Below are 21,486 nucleotides of genomic sequence, written 5' to 3'. Positions count from 1 at the left end.
TGGCCCAAGAGTTTGGAACTCTCACTCAGTGGCCCGGACCTCCACTCCGTAAGGACAACAACATTCGCCAAGGAAAATAGGACCCTTTTATGAAATAGAATATACAGACTATGTTTGCAAAAAAATAGTTTGCATGAAAACAGAATCCGATTAGATGATGAAAATTCATTGATTTCATCGAATGAGGTTATTCAAACGAATGACCTCATTTTGCTTTGCGCTTCTGGGACAGAGGCACGTCCCCTTTAAGAGGCGGGGCCTGAGGGGGGCGAGAAGGAGGAAAGGGGCGGGGCGGGGGAGGATGTAGAAGAAGGCACCGGCAATTGTTGTGTTTTTGTTTTTTTCAAAATCGTCTTGAAAATGTTTTCCTTCACCCCCCCCCAACCACCACCCACGGTGTTCCGTTTTGATACCGGCGGGGGTGTTTGGCTCGTTTTGCGCGTGACTCGGACGTAAGGAAAGCGGCGACGTGACGTCAGGTGACGTGCGAGGCAAGGTGCCGGGCTGGAGGGGCTCGTTCTCTGCCGCTGCGTGGCGAAGATGCCGCACGCTTCGCGAGACGTGCGGCGCCCCCGTTGCGGCGCCGCCGCCGCCGCGAGGACGTGATCGCCGGAGCGAGAAGAAGCGCGGCCGAGCGGCTTTGTCCGCCGCCATGGCCAGAGCTCTGCGGAGGCTCTTTCATCTGGTGCTCTTCTGCCCTCTGTCCAAGGGCCTGCAGGTACGCCCGCCCGCCCGCCTCTTCGTGGATGTGTTCGGGTTCCGTCAATCAATCGAGGGTTTTTTTTAAAACTTGAAATTATCCGCACGTTTGTCTTTGCGGGGCCCGGGATTGCCTAGCAACAGTCCGCGACGTTCTCGCCTCTGAAGCGAACTGGGAGAGGCTCCTGTTCCCCCCCCCCCCCCCCCCCCCTCCCCCTATGCGGAAAAAACCGAGATGGATGAAGACGCGTCTAACGGACGCTGCGCACTTTGAGTCAAAGTCAATCCGTGTGCCGTCCCTCCGTCAAGGTGAAGTACCTGCTCTTGGCGTGGTTGGGCGTCCTGGTGGCCAGCTGGGTGCTCTACGTGCAGTACGCTTCCTACTCGGAGCTGTGCCGCGGACACGTCTGTCAGGCCTTCATCGTAAGTCCACGACCGGCTTCGGTTCCTTCCATTCATTTGCCCGCTGATGGTGCGAGCGGGAAGCCGACCCCTCACCTTTCAACTCTGGCAAAAAGAGGGACCGAGTCTTTCCCCTTTGCAAGTCAGACGTGGCCACGCTCTCCCTCACCCGTTGTCCGTTTCCCGTTTCCCGTTTCCTGCGTCAGTGCGACCACTACAGCCGAGGCGTCATCTCCGGGTCTTCCTGCAAGGCTCTGTGCGAGCAGAAAACGCTGACGCTGCGCCACTGCATGTCCACCTCCTCGCAACATCAGGTAGAGGGGCCGCCTTCCTCGGAGACGACATCTCCTCGTTTCTTCCCCTTCGCAGGGTGCTTAAGTAGATGGACAGAAAAAAAGAGACGACTCGGGTCATTTTTTCAAATAGAGGGAGGAAAGTCGGTTATGACCAAAACAAAAAAAAAACCCTTCCGCAGTCCAGCGACCGGTCTACCTTGTCACTGCCCCGCAGGTGTACGCCGGCCATTGGAAGGAGAGGCCGGTGGTGATCAAGTGCGGCATCGAGGACGGCGCGGAGGCCGACGGCGCTCCGGATTTGGCCAACAGTCGGAGGAGGAGGAGGAGCCCGTTTGAAAAACCCACGCGCGGAACCTCGGTGGACGAGTTTAAGGAGATGTTGCACGGCTTCCTCAAGGTGGGGGTCGGGGTTGGTGTCGGTCCCGCCCCCGTTATGGCTCCGAGGCGGGAGAACAGTCCGTCTGGCTGTTCTTCCGGCTTCGGCGCTGCAATCGCGGCCGTAGCGGGAGGAGAATGCGCGGCGACTCCTAAGCGAAGCTTCTCCTTAACCCTTAAGGCGGAGCTAACTTGAAATGTCCCCCCCCCTTCCTCCCGACGCCGCAGGACAACCTCGGGGAGCAGCCGTCGTTGAGCGCCCTGGTGGAGAGAATCATTTCTCTGGCGGACGTCAACCTGGACGGCAAACTGTCTCTGGCCGAGGCCAAGTCCATCTGGGCCCTCGTGCGCGTCAACGAGTTCCTGTTGACGGTGGCTCTCCAGGAGAAGGAGCACACCCCCAAACTGCTGGGCTTCTGCGGGGACCTGTACGTGACGGAGCCGCTGGGGCACACCTCCCTGTACAGGCTGGAGGTGCCGCCCTCCCTGCGGGCCCTGGTGCCGGGCGCGCTGGTGTCGGGCCTGAACCGCTGGCTGGCGCCGGCCTGGCCCCGGCGGGCGCGCATCACGGTGGGCCTGCTGGAATTCGTGGAGGAGGTCTTCCACGGGCCCTACGGCAGCTTCCTGATCTGCGACGCCAGCCCGCGCCACGTGGGCTACAACGCCAAGTACGACTGCAAGATGGCCGACCTGCGGGCCGTGGCCTCCGAGGCGGCGGTGCGGGCCCACCTGAAGGGCCGGCGCTGCGAGAGCAACGCCGACTGCACGTACGGCCGCGACTGCACCGCCACCTGCGACCGCCTGGCCAAGCGCTGCAACGCCCAGGTGGTGCGGCCCAACCTGGCCAAGGTGTGCGCCCTGCTCCAGGACTTCCTGCTCTACGGGGCGCCGGCCGAGCTGCGGGGCGACTTGGAGCGCCAGCTGCGCACCTGCGTCACGCTGAGCGGGCTGGCCAGCCAGATGGAGGTGCACCATTCGCTGGTGCTCAACAACCTCAAGACCCTCCTGTGGAAGAAAATCTCCAACACGCAGTACTCCTGAGGGAGGCGCGCAACCCGCCTTTGACTTATTCCCCGACATCGAACGGCTCCGCTGCCGACTGAAATGATTTGAGCAGCGAACGCAGTTGGAGACGATGGAGCTGCGATCAAAAACCCGACCGCATGGCGGTGTTTATTTGAAGACCTCCGAGGCCGACGCGCGTTTTCATTTCAAGGAATCGATCCCGGCTCGTTGAGACGAGATCGGACGTTGATCCATTTGAAAGCTATTATCACAATTCAGTTCAAGAATATCAGCTGCACTAAGTTAAAAATCCGTGTCCTTTTTTTTCTTCAAAAATGTTCAAACTCAATACAAAAAAAATAGGCTAGCATTAAAAGAAACCGAATTTATGTAAGTTGAAAAAATGTAAAAAAACAAACTCAACGAAAACATTTTTTTTTTAATTTTGAATGAAAATGTCATTTGCTCAAGATTTGCTTTACTGTATACGCAAATAAAAATGGAGCCACCTTAGTCATTAAATCTCAAATACTGAAAAAGATCCCTTTGTAATATTTTTCCATTTTTGAAACCTAATTCATTTTTAACCCTCCATGATTTATGAGCGACAGCGGTAAACCAACGTATTGAGTATTTAATGGTAAGTATTACACAACGGGAGAAAAGAAAAAGACGAACATCTAATATATAATCGATCCCTAAATAAATGACGGGAGGTCACGGGCCGGGCGAGCTGGGCGGCGTCAGGCCGTAGAGCAGCTCCGCCTGCTTCCTCCTGTCCTTACCGCGCCGGACGGCCATCTTGAAGAGGCGGCAGAAGAGCTCCACGGCCGCCGGCGTGTCGTCGTTGCCGGGCACCGGGTAGGTGACCAGGCTGGGGTTGCAGTTGGAGTCCACCACGCCCACCGTGGGAATGTTCATCTTGGCGGCGTCGCGCAGGCCCACGTGCGTGCGGAACACATTGGTGAGCGTGCTCAGGAAGATGAGCAGGTCGGGCAGGCGCACGCCGGCGCCGTACTGCACGTGGGCGTTGGTGAGCAGGCCGCCCTGCCAGTAGCGCGTGTGGGCGTACTCGCCGCAGTCGCGGGCCGTGCTCTCCACCAGGTGGGCGAATTGGCGGCAGCGGCTGACGAAGAGGATCACGCCGCCGCGGTACGCCACGTGCGCCGTGAAGTTGAGGGCCAGCCGCAAGTGCTCTGCCGTCTGGTCCAAGTCCAGGATGTCCTGGTCCAAACGGCAGCCGTACAGGTAAGGGACCATAAGCCTGAAATGCACAACGTATGTCAACCGCGTGCTAGTCGCCAGATGGAGGTTTGCGGTTTTTATTTAGAGATACAAAAAATAGTTATTGTCAAATGCGTGTCTGAACACTCACCTGTGCCGACATCCTTTTTTGTGGCCGAGGTGAACGCGGGCATCAAACAAGTCTTTCACCGAGAAAAGCTCAGAGACACGGAAGAAGTCGGGTTTCTCCAAAGGAAGCTTCATAATCTCTTCTGCAATCATGACAACAATATCAATAACTTGAATGGCGTACGCAAATATAAAAGAAGAGTAAGAAAACAATCCACGACAAACAAACGGTATACTTGGGAAAAAAACACATTTAACCTGCCAGTGATGCCACTCCTGCAGCACTTTCACATGGCAAACGGTTTTCGATTTTATTTGACAAATCAACACAGTACATGGTATTATGACATTGGCTTACCGGAAACATGGTCGCTTTGCGCTTGTGGCGTTTTGATGGACGCTGCCGTGGAATAATTGCAATTACGATGATGTACAAGCCTCCATAGCCCTGAAATGAAACATGTTAGCAAATGTGTTTTTTTTATATTAAAAAAATTGTAAACACGATCGCGTTGACGAGTGACGTAGCGAGCCGATACGTGGATTTATCGTCGCCTCGCGTCAGAGCAAACATAGTGCGTTAAAAATTGTGACACTGTATACATACATATAAACTGAATATATTGAAGAAATACTTTACCTCTCGTTAGTGTACGAATAGTCATGCTTGCTTGAAGTGCGGAAGGTCAGCGCACTGCGCATGCGTCCTTTTGCCGTCTTCTTCGATGACAAACTTGCTCCAGTTGGCTCACTGCTACCACCCGCTGTTGATTTCTTGTCATGTTTTTGAACGCTTTCGCCTCGTTCTTTTTTTAAGCGTTCTATTCTCTCGCCGTTGCTAAATACAGTAATCGCTTACTTTTATAGGAAGTGTAATAAACTTCGTGTAAAACAGTAAACATGATTGTATGTCATATCATAGCGTCCAGGGGGAATCACATTTAGACATTTTTGGAATTTAAAAAAAAGGGTGTCCACGAACCCCGTCCACAATTAGAAGTTATAGTTCAATAATATATTTCTATTCATTTGCATTCGTCATATACTTGTTAAATGGAATGAACACTGTGACGTGTATGTAATTAGCCAATATATGACAATAGCATTTTGTTCCAAACTGTTCATGACCCATTTTTACAATCACAAATGATTTGGGTTCAATAAATGGCGGCTTTACAGATACTAGTTGGCACACGGTCGGGGTCAAGTCAGCCCCCACTTCCTGGCTGTAACAACGGAGGTATGTTATATTCGCGGGGTGGCGTTTATTGATCTGAGGACACCCGGGCAACTCTCAAAAACGAAGCAGTGCGCTTTTCATCACAGCCGCAAAGGAAATATTTATTGATATATTTGGTGATTTTTGTGTGTGAGTAATTTGGGGTGAAAAATTGGGTCAAGAAACAAACATTGGTTCTGTCCTATAAGAGCAACAGATGGATGATCAACAAGAGACAAGCCAAACCATCCAAAGGCAACACACAACAAGGCAGCAACGTGGATGGAAGGGTCACGTTCCAAACGGAGGAAAGAGTAACACCAAGACAGAAAATTCTCATCCCCCCACGGACCAACGGCTTCAAATGTGCAACCGCAACATTCATTTGGAAATGAAACCAACCTTTAACATCACCCCAATGCATTCAACGGATAAAGAGCACTCTGCTTTCGGTGAGCTTCCTGTAAAAAAGAGGAGACCATTTGGACCAATAGGCCATGGCAAGCAAACACACACACACACACACACACGACACCTGTACCTGTGGGTCGGAACAAACTGCAGCTTTCTTTTCACGTTTAGCAACTTGGTGGTCTGCAAATAGATGAGTTTTTGAAAGAAAGACTTCATTTGGTAAACCTGCACATGCTAATGTAAGTCTGTGTCCTTATAAAGACAATCAAATATTTTTTTTACTGAAGAAGCAAACAAATCTTGTGCTGCGGCTTTGTACGCAATACAGCGGCATTAATCTTGTCGTTTGATTATAAGGTGGTCGTTGTGCACTTTCTGAAAATCTTTGTCTTTCGATATTTTATCATTTGACACGCATTTATCTTACTATTTTTATTCATGTAATTTGCATTGACACTTATTGTGCCATTTTTTTTGGATGCATTTCACCCCACTTGTGATCTTAATTAATTTTGAATGTATATTTTGATTGACTTTTTTTTTGGTCACCGCAGAAGGGGGGGAAAGTGCGCCGAATGCTAACCACGGAGCAGGAAGCGGAAGTTGAGCTGCAACATCGGAAAAGCTCCGGGCGCTCGGTATGAAAGAAGACGACGACGTGGAAGTCAGGCTACCTCTTTTCGATATCTCCTCTGGAACATGCTTCTGCGCTCTTCCGTGGAAAGCGCGATGCACGGCTGAACGACGATGCCGGGGTCGATGGCGTACGACAGGGACCTGCATGGGCGAGCCACAGCACATCAAACTGGCCCGGCCCCTCCCACCCTTAACACCTCGAAAAACCGTCAGAGTATTGCGCAGGTATGGAAACGAAAAGCAACATGTTGCTGGGGTTGCGCGCTCTTTATTACACAGAAAAGACACAGCAAAACAAAAAGGAGGTTGAAAAGAGGAGAAGAGTTCATACAAAATCTTTACAGGACTGGCAATGCACAGCATGTTCAGTAATCTTTTTAAGAAACAAAAATAAATAGCCTTTTGTTTTTTTTTCCCTTTCGCACCGGGGACCAAAGGCAGAAAGAGAAAATGGCGTTCGGAGCGGACCGCGGCGAGTCGATGTACAGCGTCTTGAAAAAAGTGAAGTCAAAACCTGCCACGCACACACAAAGCGGCGAAAAAAAAAAAAGCAAAACACAAATCCAGACTAGCGCGAGAATCTTTGCGGGCGGCCGCAAAGAAGCCGACGTTTGTAATAAACGCACTGGCGGAGTGAGCAAAACGGACGGTAGGCTTCAAAAAAAAAATGGTCGATCGTATGAAATCGACGCTTGATTCATCATGTCTGAGTGGCATTCAAACGAGATGGCTTGGGACAAGAAAGGCGACATCAACGAATGCGCTTCGCTGAAGAAAAAAAAAGCGACATTTGGAATGAACCTGTCAGAAGCGTGCAGAAATCGGCCGTCTGCGCCGATCTCGATTCATCGCGTTTTGGTGCGACAAACAAAATAGCCGAGGAGGAGGATCGCAGCGTGATTTGGCACAAAAATGACATGATGTTCCGACAACAGTCGATCCGAATGGCCCGCCGCTTCTGCACAGTACAAAAGTCTTGGGGGCGCTCCAGAGAGAAAAGTTCACAAAGCGTTTCCAAGTCATTTGAAAAAAAGAAATTTGGGAAATATTTTTTGTATCATTTTTTAAAAAATGGCGCAGACAAAGCAAAACCGGCCGGCTTGAACCATTCGGACTTTGGGATTGGAAATTCATTCCGACGACATTTTAATAAGAGCACGTCGCTTCAGAACAGAGCTTGTGGTGACCCAAGACTTTTGTACCATACAACCCCCCCCACCCGCCAAGTGAAAACGAGTCACTCGCGGAAGGAGTTGCGGCATTCGCTTCTTGTAAAGCTGTCCGGCGACGACAATAAGACGGTAACATTTGCCGGATTGGCGTGGTTTTCGTTTCAAGACTGCTCCGGCGCCGATTCTTTTTGCACGCCAAAGAGCGGCCCTATTGCTTTTCGCAAATCTCACGGCGACAGAGCGGTTGGCGTCGTCGGGCGTCGCCAAGAGTCCCGGGGCGATTTCTGAGAAATAAGATGACGCCGGTGGGTGGGCTAAAGGGATACTTACAAAGTGCTGCGCTTCTTCTCTGGACTCTCACCCTCTGACTGGTCTATAAACTCCTCCTGGGCTCCTTGGAGTCCAGCGTGTGCGGCCGCCGCGCCCCGGTCTGCACTGGCCTTTCCCTCATCGCTCTGCCCGCTCTGCACCTGGACGTGGTTGGTCCGACCCGACTCCAGCTCCACAAAGACGCTCTTGTCCCGCGGCACGTGCACCGTGCTGGCGGCGCCCCGGTGCCTCCCGGCGGGAACCGCGACGGAGAAGGGGTTGAAAGCGGGGGTCGTGGCGGGGGTGCTGGCGCTTTTGGCCGCGGACCACGAGTGTCTCGCGGAAGACCAGGGGGTGGCCGGCGCAGGACGCTCCACTTGGCCGGCCTTGCCTTGACACCAAGACGCCGCTGACAGAGAAGCGCCGGTTTTGGACGAGCTGATATGAAACTGCGTTCGGCCGATGGTTTTCGGGTCAACGACGGGAAGGCCGAAACTCTGGCGCCACTTGACGGACTGATCCACGGCCGGGACCTTTTCGCTTTGCCCGTCGTCGGCCCCGCCGGGCGTCGGAGGCTTTTGCTCGGTTGGGGCCGAGCTGCCGGGGCTGCGGGAGCGCTGCGGAGCGAGCGCCGAGCCGCCGTCGGGCGTCGCGGCCGCAGGTCCGGCGCTTTGTCTCGGGATCTCGGCCGGCTGATCTTCCCGCTCGAGGTCACGTCGCACGGGGGCGGCGGTGCCGTTGCCGGGCGCCTGCGCGTCCCCCGTCGTTCCCTCAGAGACCTTCTCGGCCAGGAACTTGCGGATCTCCTGCTCGATGCTGTCGTCGCTATCGACCGAGCTGCTCTCTCCTTCGACCTGCTGAGCAATTGGCGGCGGGAGGCCTCGGATGGCATCGGCCCCCCCGCGGTTTGCCCGTCGTCTCTCCTGGACGGGCGCGTTTGGCAAAGCCGTCTTCACGGCCGCTCCCCGTGCGTCTTTGGAGCGGCTCTTCCTTTTGCGGGCCTTTTTGGAGACGGTCACCTGGGCCGCGGCGCGAAGGCGTGCGGTTTTGGCGCACGGCCGCGACCGTTCCGCTCCCAGCGCCGGGCGCTTTGTGGAATCGCGCTGCGACCTGCTCAACTTCTTGGACTTCTTCTTTGTCTTGAGGAGGGCTTTGATGGCGGCGTCGAGATCCTCGTCGCTGTCGAGCGAGCTGCTCTTGTCTCCGCTTTGCTCCGTCTTGTCCCGCGACCTCGGCGAGGCCGCCGGCGGGCTTTTTGCCTTCAGAGGTTCGGAAGACGGATCGAGCGAGGACGTGCGGGAGCTCGCATTGTCTTTGTTTTTCCGCCTCTTTGTGAAGGACAAGCCGGGGGGTTTCCCCCGACTCGCTTCTCCGGGTGAACGTTTGAGCATTTGCGCCTTCTGCTCGAGAAATTTCATGATCTCTTGCTCGATACCATCTTCACTGTCGACCGAGCCGCCGCCGTCGCTGTCCCGCTCCGGAGTTGCGGATGGTTGCGCCGGTCCGGCGAGGGCGCCGGCCCCGACGTCCAGATGGGACACGAAGGCTGCGGGCATGACCGTTTTGGAGATGTCCAGTATCGCTTCGGCGCACATCAGCTCGGCGGTGGTATTGGCTTTGGGGACGGCCGGCGTAGGCCGCTCGGCAAGGTTTTCGACTGGGAAGGAGAGCAAACCGTCGCCTTGGCTTCTCCGCTCGATGTCGAGCGAGTCGGCCAAGCCAGTCGGAGATGGCGCTTGGACTAATTTTGCGGCCTTCTGCGCCCGTTTCCTTTTCTTTTGGGGTCGGTGTCTTTTAGCGTCGTCAAGGCCGGAACTTCCCGACTTGTCTTGCGGTTTGGGGACGCACTTCTCTCGGAGTTGCTCCAGCTGATAGCTGCGAATGGCCTCCTCGATGCCGTCGTCGCTGGAGGAGTGCGATTCTTCCACAGAAGCCAGCGGTTTGAAAAGGTCCCCCCTCGTTTGCTGCTCAATCCTCTCCAGCTGGTACTTCTGAATGGCCTCCTCAATGCCGTCGTCGCTGCTGCTGCTGCCGCCGGAGTCGTTGCCAACGTCCTCCCCTTTGATCTTGCGTGCCGGGCCGCTTGGCGTGACGGTGTTTGTCGACTGATCTCGCAGCATGATGCGCCCCAACTCGGAGTTCCTGAGAGCGGCCTCGTGGAGCGAGGCCTTGTGTTTAATGTACTTTTTCACGGGTCCCGTTGCCGGCGTCGCTCGGATGACGCTTTTGGGAAAGCGGCTTCTCATGATGGAAAAGGCCCGGCTTTCGGACTTGACTTCAGGAACCGTTTGCCTGGACGACTGAACAAAAAGTTCAGCCTGGCGCTTGTGGCCGTCTTTCTCCTTCAGGTATTCCAGGATGGCCTCCTCGATCCCTTTGTCCACCGAGTCATCGCTATCGCTGCTCTGGTCGCGGTCCTTCAAAAGAACACCGGCCGGACGCTTTTTGGTCTGGGACTTGGCTGTCGCGAGGGGGTCCGACGCTGCCTTACAAGCCTGGGGAGGCCCGTCCTGTCTCTGAAGCGCATTCGCCACCACCTCTTCGCTCATATCGGGTGAGGACTGACTGCTCCTCAGGCTCTCAATGATCATCTGGACCTTATTCGAGATAGAAGAACCCCGAGCGGACAACTCGGCGTCCGAGTCATTGAAGCAGACGGGAATGCTATAGCCCCCGGGCGGTCCGCATGCTCTCCACTCTGTGCGAGGCGCTGCGACAGTGGGCGCGTTCATCAAGTACATTCTACTCAAGGGAGGTGAGATTGTGGACCATCGGGAGTGCAGCTGCCTCCTTCTGGTGTCACATTGTTCAATCTGAGGGGAAAACAAAGTTGAAACAGCAATTGAGACAAAATGCTCGGTCTTCCGAAAAAGAACATATTTCAGCTTGCGGTACCCAATGTCGACCGAAACCTTGATTTGAAACACCAAGGTACAAACCAAACCGTTGCACTCATCCAAAACCACTGGACGCGACTTGCCGGCATCTTTCCGACTTCATTTGTAGTACGCACAAAATAAAGAAATAAGTAAAGGACATAATGGACAAAATGGATGTAACTGAAATCGCATCTTTGAATTTCTTTCATTTGTTTGTACGGTCCTTTTACATTACATACCGCCGTAAACTGCTGGCGATATCATATTGGAGGTGACACTGTGATATTCCCATTTCTCAATCTAATTTGAGCAGTGTCTGACAAAATAATGTGTTGCCATCTTAATAAAAGTATTCATTACAAATGGAAGGTTGAACTATCGTTTTGGGAGCTGCGCTGTGTAGCGACTAAGAATATTCTGGAATTTGACTAAGGAAATAGTAAGGCACCTGCCACCATCAGAATATTAATCTGGTCAACAAAAAAAAAGTCGTATAGATCTCAACTTAACACAATAGTAAAACGTAAGTTAAAGCGGAGCTCAATCCTCCTCCATTACATGACTCAAACAATTGGCGGTGGATGCTAATATGGAAGTCGGCGAGTTTCATCCAGCCAGCACCCAGCCGGGGGCGGCCGGTGTTGAACCACCGCGACCGGGCTATCCAAAGCACATTCACGGCGTCGGAAAGACGCGACACCACGACATTGAAACTCTCACTTCATCCTCGGTGATCGTTGAATTGCAACGACGCCAAACAGTGGCGAAGCGGGCCCGAGTTTGAGGCATATTCATGACCGGCTTCACCCCCGCAGAGGCGGCCGGAAGCCAACTGCACCAAGCGGCTGTGACTCGTCCAGAAGCCCCCGCGAGTTGACGTTCAACGGTGGAGCAAATCCATCCGAAAACTTGCCAACTTGGCTTCACATTTGAGGGAAAGTAAACGCGGGCGACGTTTATACGACGGTTCGGGTACCCCATGTCCACCACCCCGGACGTTTTGCCACGGAGCAACGCTCGCTCTCCTCGTCATACTCTAGCGGTGTCAGGGGCTCGGCTGCTCGGCGTGCCGGAGCTACGAGACGCCGAAGCGATACAGTCTTTCTCGGCGCGAACCGCGGTTGTCAGCCGGCGACGACACGCGTGGTCAAACATAGATAAAATACAAATGATTCGTTTTTCTGTGGATTCCGCGTGTCCGGCGGCGAAGGTGGTGCTAATGGTGGTGGGGGAAAGAAGAGGGCGAGGAGAAAGGCGGGAGCGGGGCCTCCCGGCTGCCGCAGCCCCGGCATTTTCTCCGGCTAAGGAAGCCTTTGTACTGATACACCGTGCCTCAGTTACCACGCCGCGCATGGAGAACTTTAGAAAAAAACACGCCATAGCCGAGTGAAAACTCACCGGTTGAGAATGTAGCAAAAGCAAAGATTGGGCATCTGAACCCTCCGGTGCTGAACAGCCCGGGTGGTGATGTTTCAACTAGCCGTCTGACGAACTCGAGCACCGGGCGTGCGGCTGTCTTGACGTCGCGTCCTCCTCCTCCGACTGGCGGGCCGGCTGCTGCGTGGCTACAGCCGAAAGGACCCCTATCAAACATGGCTACAATTTTCTTCCACCACCAACACCCTTCGGGAGATGTTTTGCTTCTATTTAATAAGTGAAGAACTGGATTTAAAGCACTTTGTGAACAATGTACATCGTGTTTTTGTTTTGTCTATTTAGATAGAATTCAACTTTGGACTTAAAATGGAAAAGTTTTATCTTCAGGCAGTTGAACTTGATTCCAAGATGGGAGCAGCCTTTAGTAAATACATAATTTTAAATCCAGACAATTGACAAAGTACACCCACGGACCACGAAGCAAAAAAAAGTTAACGTCATTGTCACAACAAAAAATATAAAATAGAAACCTGTTGCATTAATACCTCACTACATTGCACAGGTGTACCTAAAAGGACCTGTTTAATTTCCCCGAATAACAATTCTACCCACCTAACTAAGAGATTGTCAAATAAATAAGTGTCCTCCCACAAATGACATAAATATGCAATAAGAGGAAACCTGCATTAACCGTAAAATACAGTACGTGCCAAAAGTGAGTATTTTAAGTGTTTTCCTTGTATTGTATTTATACGACACATGTTTTTAATTATTCTTATGTTGCAACCCATCTAAATTAGGAAAATAATCTCTTTGACGTTCTAGCAGATGGAATTATTATTATTAAGTCCAACACAATAATAAATTGAGTTGAGGCTGTTGCAGTCTAGACTTACTATTTTAGCTCAGAGAATTGCATTACTGTTACCGTTCATGCTGATGTTACACGTCGTTGTGTCATTGTCCTCTTACCCCTGAATCACAAATGCAAAAAAAGTCAAGCAAATAACACTCCAGGTTACAGGTGTCAAACTCAAGGCCTCTGGGCCAGATCTTGTCTGCCTCATCATTATGAGGCCCGATAAAACTAATAATTGCGCTAAATTCCATGAGTCTTTCTAAAATCTGTCCTACAATTTGAAATTGTTGTATTTTATACAATTACGTTGAGACATTGCAAGCATTTTGGGTACTTGAAAAAAAGCAAAGTTGTTAACCTGGATTGAAGCATTCACTGACTTGGCTTCTGTTGGCAGCTTATTCTATTTGTGTGCAGTATAACAACTAAATGCTAAATTATATTGAGGGAAGAAATTTCATCTGTGCTGTATGTTACACATACAGTAGATTTGACAATAAAGCTTATCCAATCCAAAATGCAGCTTCACCGTGTTTACTTTGAAATCTGGACTGCACCAATTTCTAGTAGTCCTCAGACAAGAAATTGTCAACCTACAGGATGGAGCTAATCTCAAATTAACATGTTTAAGATGTAAACGTCTGGTGAATAACGTCATCCTAAAATGTAAGTACAGTATTTATATATTAGTCTGCGATTGGCTGGCAACCAGTTCAGGGTGTCCCCTGCCTACTGCCCTAAAGACACCTGGGATAGGCTCCAGCACGCCCCGCGACCCTTGTGAGGGTAAGCAGATCAGGAAAAGGGTGGATTCCGACTCAAAGATGTGGCATCCCATGTATTGCCTTCAAATACAGTAGGAAATACTTACTATTACTGTACTTCAGAGTATCATCCGGAATCTGGAATTTTTTTGAGCGCAACACAACTCCATCGAAAGGTTCCATAAACAATTCTGAAGATAGCAATAATAATAAATGAACCATGATTAGAGCTCTGTGACAGCATGACGCGAGGGAGAGAAAACGTCCGCAGCCAGACCACGGGAGTCGTGACGGTATTAACGAGGATCCCTGAATGCAACATTGCTCCTCGCTCACACAGATGGAGCCTGGACTGGGAGAGGCTGCTCGGCGACCAGCTGCCCGGCGACTGCTCGTCAGTATGGCGGCGCGGTGTGGGCCGCGGCCGGGGAGTTTGGGCCTTCACAGACGGATTTAACCTCTCGGTACCCGGCCGGGTTTACGGCATCTGACCCCAGCTCGCCCGGCCCGGCTAGCGAACAGCAGGGGTCGCGTATGGAACTTTATCCATTTAATTGTTAGCATTAGCAAGCGTCGCTACCTATCCCGGAGATGTCTCGGTGTTCGGCACTTAGCTGACCCCCCTCCCCAAACCTCTCCAATCCCCTCACTTCCCTCCTGCCGCACCCAAAAAAACCAAAATTGATTTACAGCCGCTCCGCAGCAGCCAATAATGCGGGAGACGTTACAGTCCGCCGGTGTCGGATTACTGGACGTGTTGGTGGAACGACTGCACCCGGCCGGGCAGCGTCGAGCATCATGAGCGATTGCTATGGCGGCACGGTGCAGCTGCCTGATGTTGAGGGCGGGGAAGACGACGAGTGTTTGGTGCCTCTCTCCCCGGTGTTGCTCGACGCTTCCGGGATTCCTGTCATCCCGGTTCCCGCCCTAGACTGCCGCATGGCGGGGGTCGAAGTCGGGGAGAATCTCAACAAACAAAGGGCAGAAGAGCACCGGCGGGTCCTCCCCCAAGGCACCGCTTTCGTGGTGGGAGGCAAGTGGGAGGCAAACGGGAACTACTCGACTGGCATCCACGCGCCGGAAGATGGAGGCAAACTCGGCAAGAAGAGGAGGCCGGTGACGGTGGACACGTCCAAAGCCAAAACCTCCCTCGAGGGACTCAAGATCAGCATCAGACAGCTCAAGTGGAAAGAGGTCTGTAAATTCGTAAAATTAAAACGTGGAACTGCGATGTCATTTGAGAAAAAAAAGTGGTACGTAGTCATTTCAGAACATAGTCGCTTTTTCCAGCTCCAAAGTTGAAATCTTCAGACAATACGTTTATTTTTTTAAAATAAAAAATAAACCATATAAAAAAAACAAGACATCTGGAGACAAAAGCAGGGGCTCTAGCTGTGAGCCTTGTTGGACAACACCGGTTGAAAAGCGACCCTTTTCCAAACAATGGCATGAAACTTTCTGTCATGAAGGAGGTGTCAACAACATGCAGATGACTTGCAAGCCGATTGCGACTGGTTGTTATTTATTTCACGAAGCGCCTATTTGAGTCTGTCAGTTTTCGCCCTCCGTTTGTGGCCATTGTGATGGTGGCCCCGCCATGACGTCACAACGTGAAACGGTAGACGGCCCTCTTTGTCCGCACGGTAAACGATTCCGCGCCCGCTTGCACAATTGTCCAGTTGTCATCAGATTTTTTTGGGGGGCATGGGGGGCATATGGCACTCTCTCACCCAGTGGAAATGATTAGCTGTAAACTGGTCTAATCCGATCGTCTGTAAATCCTCTTTCAGGCAAGAGAGAACCAGCCAAATTGTTGGCATGACGACAGCAGAAACCAGAGTGGCAACGTCGCTGATAATCATCCTGGGGGTAGTTTCGGAAAGCGTTGTAGGGCCACACCGAAAATGCTAAAATATTTGATCGCGAAACGTCATAATCCTACGAATGAAATGGTCGCCTTCATTTGTTTGCGCAAAAGTCATGAACAAAGTCTCGCATATGACATCAGGAAAAAAAAGTACACTTTTATCAGTTCAATGATTACAAATCTTTTTTCAGAGTAAAATTGCAATTTTTTTCCAGGAACAAAAAAGAGGAATTTTTGCGCTGAGTGAAAAGAGCACTTGCGATTTTTCCATTGGCGTTTCCCTGTGGCGGCAGCCCTCCCTCCTCCACACGCTCGCATGGCCACTCACTAATGGGATGCCATCTGGGATCATCCTGGTGCTGAAGTCCACGTGCCAAGATGGACCAGGGCGCACCTGCGTTTTGCGTCCCCTCTCGATCTTGAGCACAAGCTAGCGCACGAATCCCGCCGCGAGTACCTTTGGTGCCGCATTCCCTTCCAAATAACATTTGCACCCGCAGATTCCCGCAGGAAGACGAGCGGCGTGTGACATCTACTGGCACGGCGTCTCCTTCCACGACAATGAGAACATCACGTCAGGCCTGGTGAACAAGTTCCCAGGTACGGGACGGCCCCCGCTGGACTTTGATGCTTTGAACGGCGGCGCCCCCCCGCAATGACGCGTCGGTCCCGCTCGACAGGAATGCTGGAAATGTCGCGGAAGATCAACCTGAGCCGAGCGGTGCGCATCATGCAGGAGCTGTTCCCCGCGGAGTACGACTTCTACCCGCGCTCGTGGATCCTGCCCGATGAGTACCAGCAGTTCTCCACGCAGGTGGGCGCAAAAAGACACTCTTGAAGAATTGTACAAGGTAGCTGGAAAGTGATGTTGGGAAGCACGCTGGCAGCTTTTCTTTTTGGCACTTCTCAGCTTCGAGAGGTGAAGGAGCGCGACGCGGCGCTCTCCCCCACGTTCATCGTCAAGCCCGACGGCGGCTCTCAGGGCGAAGGCATCTACCTGATCCGCGAGCCCGGCGAGCTGAGGCCGGCGCCGGCGGGCGCGCAGGCCCGACAGGCCGTGGTGCAGGAATACATCCGCAAGCCGCTCCTGGTGGACAAGCTCAAGTTCGACATCCGCCTCTACGTGCTGCTCAAGTCGCTGGAGCCGCTGGAGGTTTACATCGCCAAGGAGGGCCTGACGCGCTTCTGCACCGAACCCTACCAGGTGGCCGCCGTACTCTTCAGGATGATAGCTGCCGGCCGTTCGTTTGCCTTTCTGAGTCGATTGAACGTAGCTCTGGTCAGAATAAAACCCGCGCCTATTAAAACCAGAAAGAGGAGATTGTCAGGCAATCACGGCGGCTGTTTTCCAAAGTGCCGAGGCGGGCGCCAAGTGAAGGGTTGATCTTTTTGCCGCCCCGTCCCGCCCCGCCCCTTTTCACGAGGCCCCGCCTTGCCGTTGTGCATCAGGAGCCGAGCCAGAAGAACCTGGGCCACGTCTTCATGCACCTGACCAACTACTCGCTCAACGTGCACAGCGGCAACTTTGTGCACTCGGAAAGCCAGAGCACGGGCAGCAAGCGCACGCTGTCCAGCGTGCTGCGGCGGCTGGCCGCCAAGGGCGTGGACGTCAAGAGGCTTTGGTCGGACATCATCGCCCTGGTCATCAAGACGGTGGTCGCCGTGGCGCCTCACCTCAAAGTTTACTACCAGGCCGACATCCCGCCCGGCAAGCCCGGCCCCTCCTGCTTCCAGGTCAGCCCTTCGCCTCCTTTCCCGCCCGCACCAATACAAAACGAAACTTGACACTTGTACACTTTTACTTTTTTGGGGAGGAAAATACACACGCGTTTTCTCATCCGAATATCAAACGACAAGTGGCAAAACCCGATTTCAAGAAGGTTGTTGTTCTTCATTTGAGATTTCAAAACATTTACTTGGTATTAAAGTCGTGTTTTCTTCTTGTCAGAAAAAATTCAAATAACGCACCCTGTTTTCTCCACCAAACTGAAATGATTACAATTTAGTTTGCCACGGCTCAAAAATCCCCCCCCCCCAAAAAAAAGATGCAACTTAATTCTAACAAATATTTCACAATAAAAATCAATCTTTCCAAGTGCAGCAAGATGTCAAAGCACCAGTAGGTGACAGTGTTGTGCCACACAACCCCCCCCCCCTCCCCAAAGCGCGTTTCCCCTTTCTTCATTTCCTTCTCAGGCGTTTCCAAAAGGCGAGCGCTTTGACTTGACTTTGGCTTGATGGTTAAGTTGATGGCATGCGCCTTTGTTGTCAGATCTTAGGCTTTGATGTGCTCCTGATGAAGAACCTGAAGCCCGTCCTCCTGGAGGTCAACTCCAACCCCAGCATGCGCATCGAGCACGAGCGGGAGGTACGGAAGGCGCCCCCCCCCCCCCCCCCCCCCGAGCTCTTGCCGACATCCCGCCTCGGTGTCGCAGGTGGCGCCGGGAGTGTTCCAATGCGTCCCCAGTCCGGTGGACGAGGAGGTGAAAGTGGGCGTGATCAGGGACACGCTACGCCTGGTGGACCCCGCCGCACTCCAGAGAGCCGCCTGGTATGTACCGCCCATCGACTTTCCTTCTCTTCTTTAGTTTCTTTAAAAAAAGAAGAAAAAATTGAACAAGAAAATGTATTTCAGCCTTGATAGAGCTTTGAAAAAGGACGTGGCCCGCTTTTGAATGAGAGAAATGGCCGAAGCAGAACGTCTAAAATGAAAATTCTTCCCCCAAAACAAGACTTTATTGCTTGAAAAATATCCTTCTTGAAACCAACAACTTTTCCGAAGCCGCTATTTGAGGAAATCCGGCCAGTCGACAGGTTCGACACCATGTTTTAGCGGATGATTGAACTGCATGCCTGACGGCGATTTTAAAGAGCATATCTGCATTTTGGGGCAAAGTTGGCGGCGGAGGTCGTCGGGCGGCGAGGAGAAGGAGGAGGCGGCAACGGCGGCGGCGGGCCGCGGCCTGGTCAGGAATCATCCGGACGGCATGCCCTCGCCGTGCCTGAAGCAGGTGTACCCCAAATACAGCCGTCAGTTCAACCACCTTCGACTAGTGGAGCGCATCGCCGCCCTCTTCGTCCGCTTCCTCGGCGTCAAAGGCAACATGCGCCTCGGACCCACCGCCTTCAGAACCTTCATCAGGTGCGCAAAGCTCCCGTTTTGGGCAAAAGAAACGTACGTGGCTTTCTCCTCATGTTTTTCCGTGGCAAAAGAAATGACTGCATCAAAATAAAAGTTGATTGATAAAATCATACCTAATAATTAATAATAACAAACGCACCAATTGCAGATTTTTCAAAGACTGTCCGATTGTGTGCAGGAACTGCAAGCTGAGCGGCAGCAACTTGACCATGGCGGCCGTCGACATCCTCTACATTGACATCGTGCGGCGCTGGTCCGGAGCCTTGCCCGACTCTCGGGAAGCAGGTAAGGAAAAGGACGCGGCGCGCCCGTCCGTCCGCGCCAGCCAAATTGGACGCCAAAAATGAGAATCGAAAAGACGCTCTGTTTTTCATTTTGGCCCGCGGATGATCTCGTTTTGTGCGGTTCGTCGTCGTGCTTTTGTCTCCCTTGCAAAAAATGCTGAAAGGATCACATCACTTTTGTCGTCGCCTTGACTTCTACTTGATGCGTCGAGTGCAAAGTCAGACGATTGTTTTTTTTTTTTGTTGCTTTTTTTTTCTCTGTCAAAGAGGACGGGCAGCAGGAGAGAACATTTAGTGGAAAAAGTCAAATCGAGATCGGAATCGAAACAATGCGCCGTGTTTTCCAGGCATGGGCCTCGAGGCCTTTGTGGAGGCCTTCTTGTACCTGGCGGCGCGCAGGTTCAAATCCCAGACACCCCGGGAGCAGGCGGCGTCCCTCCTGGATCTGTGCGAGGCCCAGCTGGAGTCGCCGAGGCCGGGCCCCGAGGAGCGCCGCTCACTGAGTTGCGGGCGGGCGGCTTCCCGCGGCGGCGCGGGGGGGCCCAAGGCCCACGTCCGCCACCTCGGGCCGGCCCCGCCTTCGCCCGCCGCCGCGCCTCGGCCGCGCCGGGCCTCCAGCCAAGACTGCCGCGGCGCCAAACCAGGCTGGAGGGAGCTCCGCGCTGAGAACTGAGGTCGCTCACGTTCGCCTTTGCCCGACAAACATGCACGCGGGGCAGCGGGTGGGCAAACGATTACCGAGGGGGGGTGGAATTTGGGAGGTGGGTCAGCTCACGTTGACATTGGACTACCATCTCTCGAAAAAGGCAATATTGATTGATTTCTAAATGCAGCTTCTTCAATTATTGTTTTGTTTCATGTAAATCATGAACGATATGTTGCTCATAAAAGGAGGTGGCGGCCCTCACGTCGGTACGAGCGGTCGCTTCACTTTACTACGCCAACACAAATCTACCGACTATCGTATTTATTTGCATGTGAACCTCGATGGTGGTTTGCTGAAATTGTCAAATAAAGACAAATCATATGCAGTTCATTCAACGGGTGTGTATTGACTGGACGACTTCGTATATTAGGAAATAGTTCAACTTTAATTTGCTAGAAGGAAAAAAAACCCATCAATCTTTATTATTATTCTTTTTTAAGACAAATATATCGCATTTCACTTTGCGTGGGAAAAGAGGGGGCACGCGGCGACCTTAAAATAGCTAAATAAAACTTTAATCATAGTCGCTGTTGCAAATGTACATCCATTGCACGGCCACATTTGGACAACACAAGTTTCTCTGTACATTATTGTTTTGCCGCCAAAAGGGAAAACAAACAAACGGCAACCAAAAGAGCCTCATCAACAGCACGCAATTCAACAAATAGCGATACTTTCAACATAATTACAAATAGTTCATAGAAAACATACACCATTTCGAGCCGATTCATCTCGGAGCGCCTGCTGACTTGTAAACTCGGCGGCGGTAGCTTAGCGTTGCAAAGCAGGTGCTCAACGGCTTCCTGTCAGTTCAAATGTCCCTCATCTGGGGGAGCAGCGTCGCACGCATCAACACAACTCAAGACTTTTTTGTTTTGTTTTCCTTGCTCGAGAGACTTTGCAACTTCTTGGCCACCAAGCTAAAAAGTCCAAATTTGTACACCAAAAAAAAAAAAAGTAAATTTAATAGAAATAAGTTAACACAAAATGGATAAAAGCACTCCTTGTCAAATCTCATATCTTCACGTCAGGCAAATGGAACTAAAGCAGTTGGTTGCTGAAATACAAGGGGCTGCGTTGCAAACCAAAACAAATCAATAAATAACAATGGGTGTTGGGGAGAGCTCGTGGAATTTGGTATTGCGGGTGCTTTAAAAATGGATTGCTTTAATTATTCGATGAATTAATCTCGGGCAATTATCTTAAGTTCTCTGAGCTCATGTAAAATACGACGACTAATAATCATGAAGGTGGCTTAAGAAGCTGCATAGTCTCTGGGCTTCATATTGATGTGGCATATTTTGCCGTTTTCTGCAGTCCTTGCGCTCCCTTTTCTTGAGTTAGCAAATCAACAACAACAAAAACAAAAAAAAGCCAAAACAAGCTTAGACCAGCCACTTAACGTAAAAGTGCATAGACGTTTGAGCCATGAGAAAGCCACCATTGTGCTTGCCAATCTCCGTCTCAAAAAGGTGTGACCCCCACCCAAACCGAAAGCCCCCCGCCTGCCTCCCACCCACCAAAAACTCGCTCATGTTTTGGCTAGCAATAGCAGCATACTGCTCGCGGCGCTCGTTTGTATTTACAACAGCCGGGATGACCATACAGCAACATTTGAGCGCGGGCTAACACCGAACACCAACAAAAGTGCAAATCCTAATTTGTGTCGCCGTCTTTATTTTATCCACGTTTGAACACTTTCCCCTTGCCGTCAGTAACTAGGGATGC

General features: G+C 51.9%; 4 protein-coding genes across 4 annotated transcripts; 2 read left to right on the top strand and 2 right to left on the bottom strand.

Moving 5' to 3' along the window:
- The first annotated feature begins 304 nt into the window (after nt 1-304).
- Nucleotides 305-2,936, top strand: dipk1b (divergent protein kinase domain 1B). Its single transcript, XM_052050184.1, has 5 exons — nt 305-718; nt 1,009-1,122; nt 1,308-1,415; nt 1,612-1,794; nt 2,001-2,936. Exons 1-5 carry the CDS (start codon nt 653-655, stop codon nt 2,811-2,813), a joined length of 1,284 nt encoding a protein of 427 aa, XP_051906144.1. The 5' UTR covers nt 305-652; the 3' UTR covers nt 2,814-2,936.
- Nucleotides 2,937-3,395: 459 nt separating this feature from the next.
- mrps2 (mitochondrial ribosomal protein S2) lies at nt 3,396-4,949 on the bottom strand. Its single transcript, XM_052050186.1, has 4 exons — nt 4,771-4,949; nt 4,489-4,578; nt 4,153-4,273; nt 3,396-4,041 (listed from the first exon to the last, which is right to left on the bottom strand). Exons 1-4 carry the CDS (start codon nt 4,793-4,795, stop codon nt 3,495-3,497), a joined length of 783 nt encoding a protein of 260 aa, XP_051906146.1. The 5' UTR covers nt 4,796-4,949; the 3' UTR covers nt 3,396-3,494.
- ppp1r26 (protein phosphatase 1, regulatory subunit 26) lies at nt 4,912-13,393 on the bottom strand. Its single transcript, XM_052050183.1, has 5 exons — nt 12,158-13,393; nt 7,902-10,693; nt 6,438-6,540; nt 5,891-5,943; nt 4,912-5,810 (listed from the first exon to the last, which is right to left on the bottom strand). The coding sequence occupies exons 2-5, from the start codon at nt 10,619-10,621 to the stop codon at nt 5,774-5,776; spliced, it is 2,913 nt and encodes a 970-aa protein (XP_051906143.1). The 5' UTR covers nt 10,622-10,693; nt 12,158-13,393; the 3' UTR covers nt 4,912-5,773.
- Nucleotides 13,394-14,098: 705 nt separating this feature from the next.
- ttll11 (tubulin tyrosine ligase-like family, member 11) lies at nt 14,099-20,088 on the top strand. The gene is made up of 10 exons (XM_052051952.1): nt 14,099-14,953; nt 16,127-16,226; nt 16,307-16,440; nt 16,537-16,830; nt 17,076-17,360; nt 17,899-17,994; nt 18,062-18,177; nt 18,523-18,768; nt 18,947-19,053; nt 19,400-20,088. Exons 1-10 carry the CDS (start codon nt 14,558-14,560, stop codon nt 19,723-19,725), a joined length of 2,100 nt encoding a protein of 699 aa, XP_051907912.1. The 5' UTR covers nt 14,099-14,557; the 3' UTR covers nt 19,726-20,088.
- The last annotated feature ends 1,398 nt before the right edge of the window (nt 20,089-21,486 follow it).

Source organism: Hippocampus zosterae, chromosome 18 (genome assembly GCF_025434085.1).
Source record: "Hippocampus zosterae strain Florida chromosome 18, ASM2543408v3, whole genome shotgun sequence".
In the NCBI taxonomy this organism is placed as follows: domain Eukaryota; kingdom Metazoa; phylum Chordata; class Actinopteri; order Syngnathiformes; family Syngnathidae; genus Hippocampus; species Hippocampus zosterae.
This window is presented reverse-complemented; position numbering and strand designations above follow the sequence as displayed.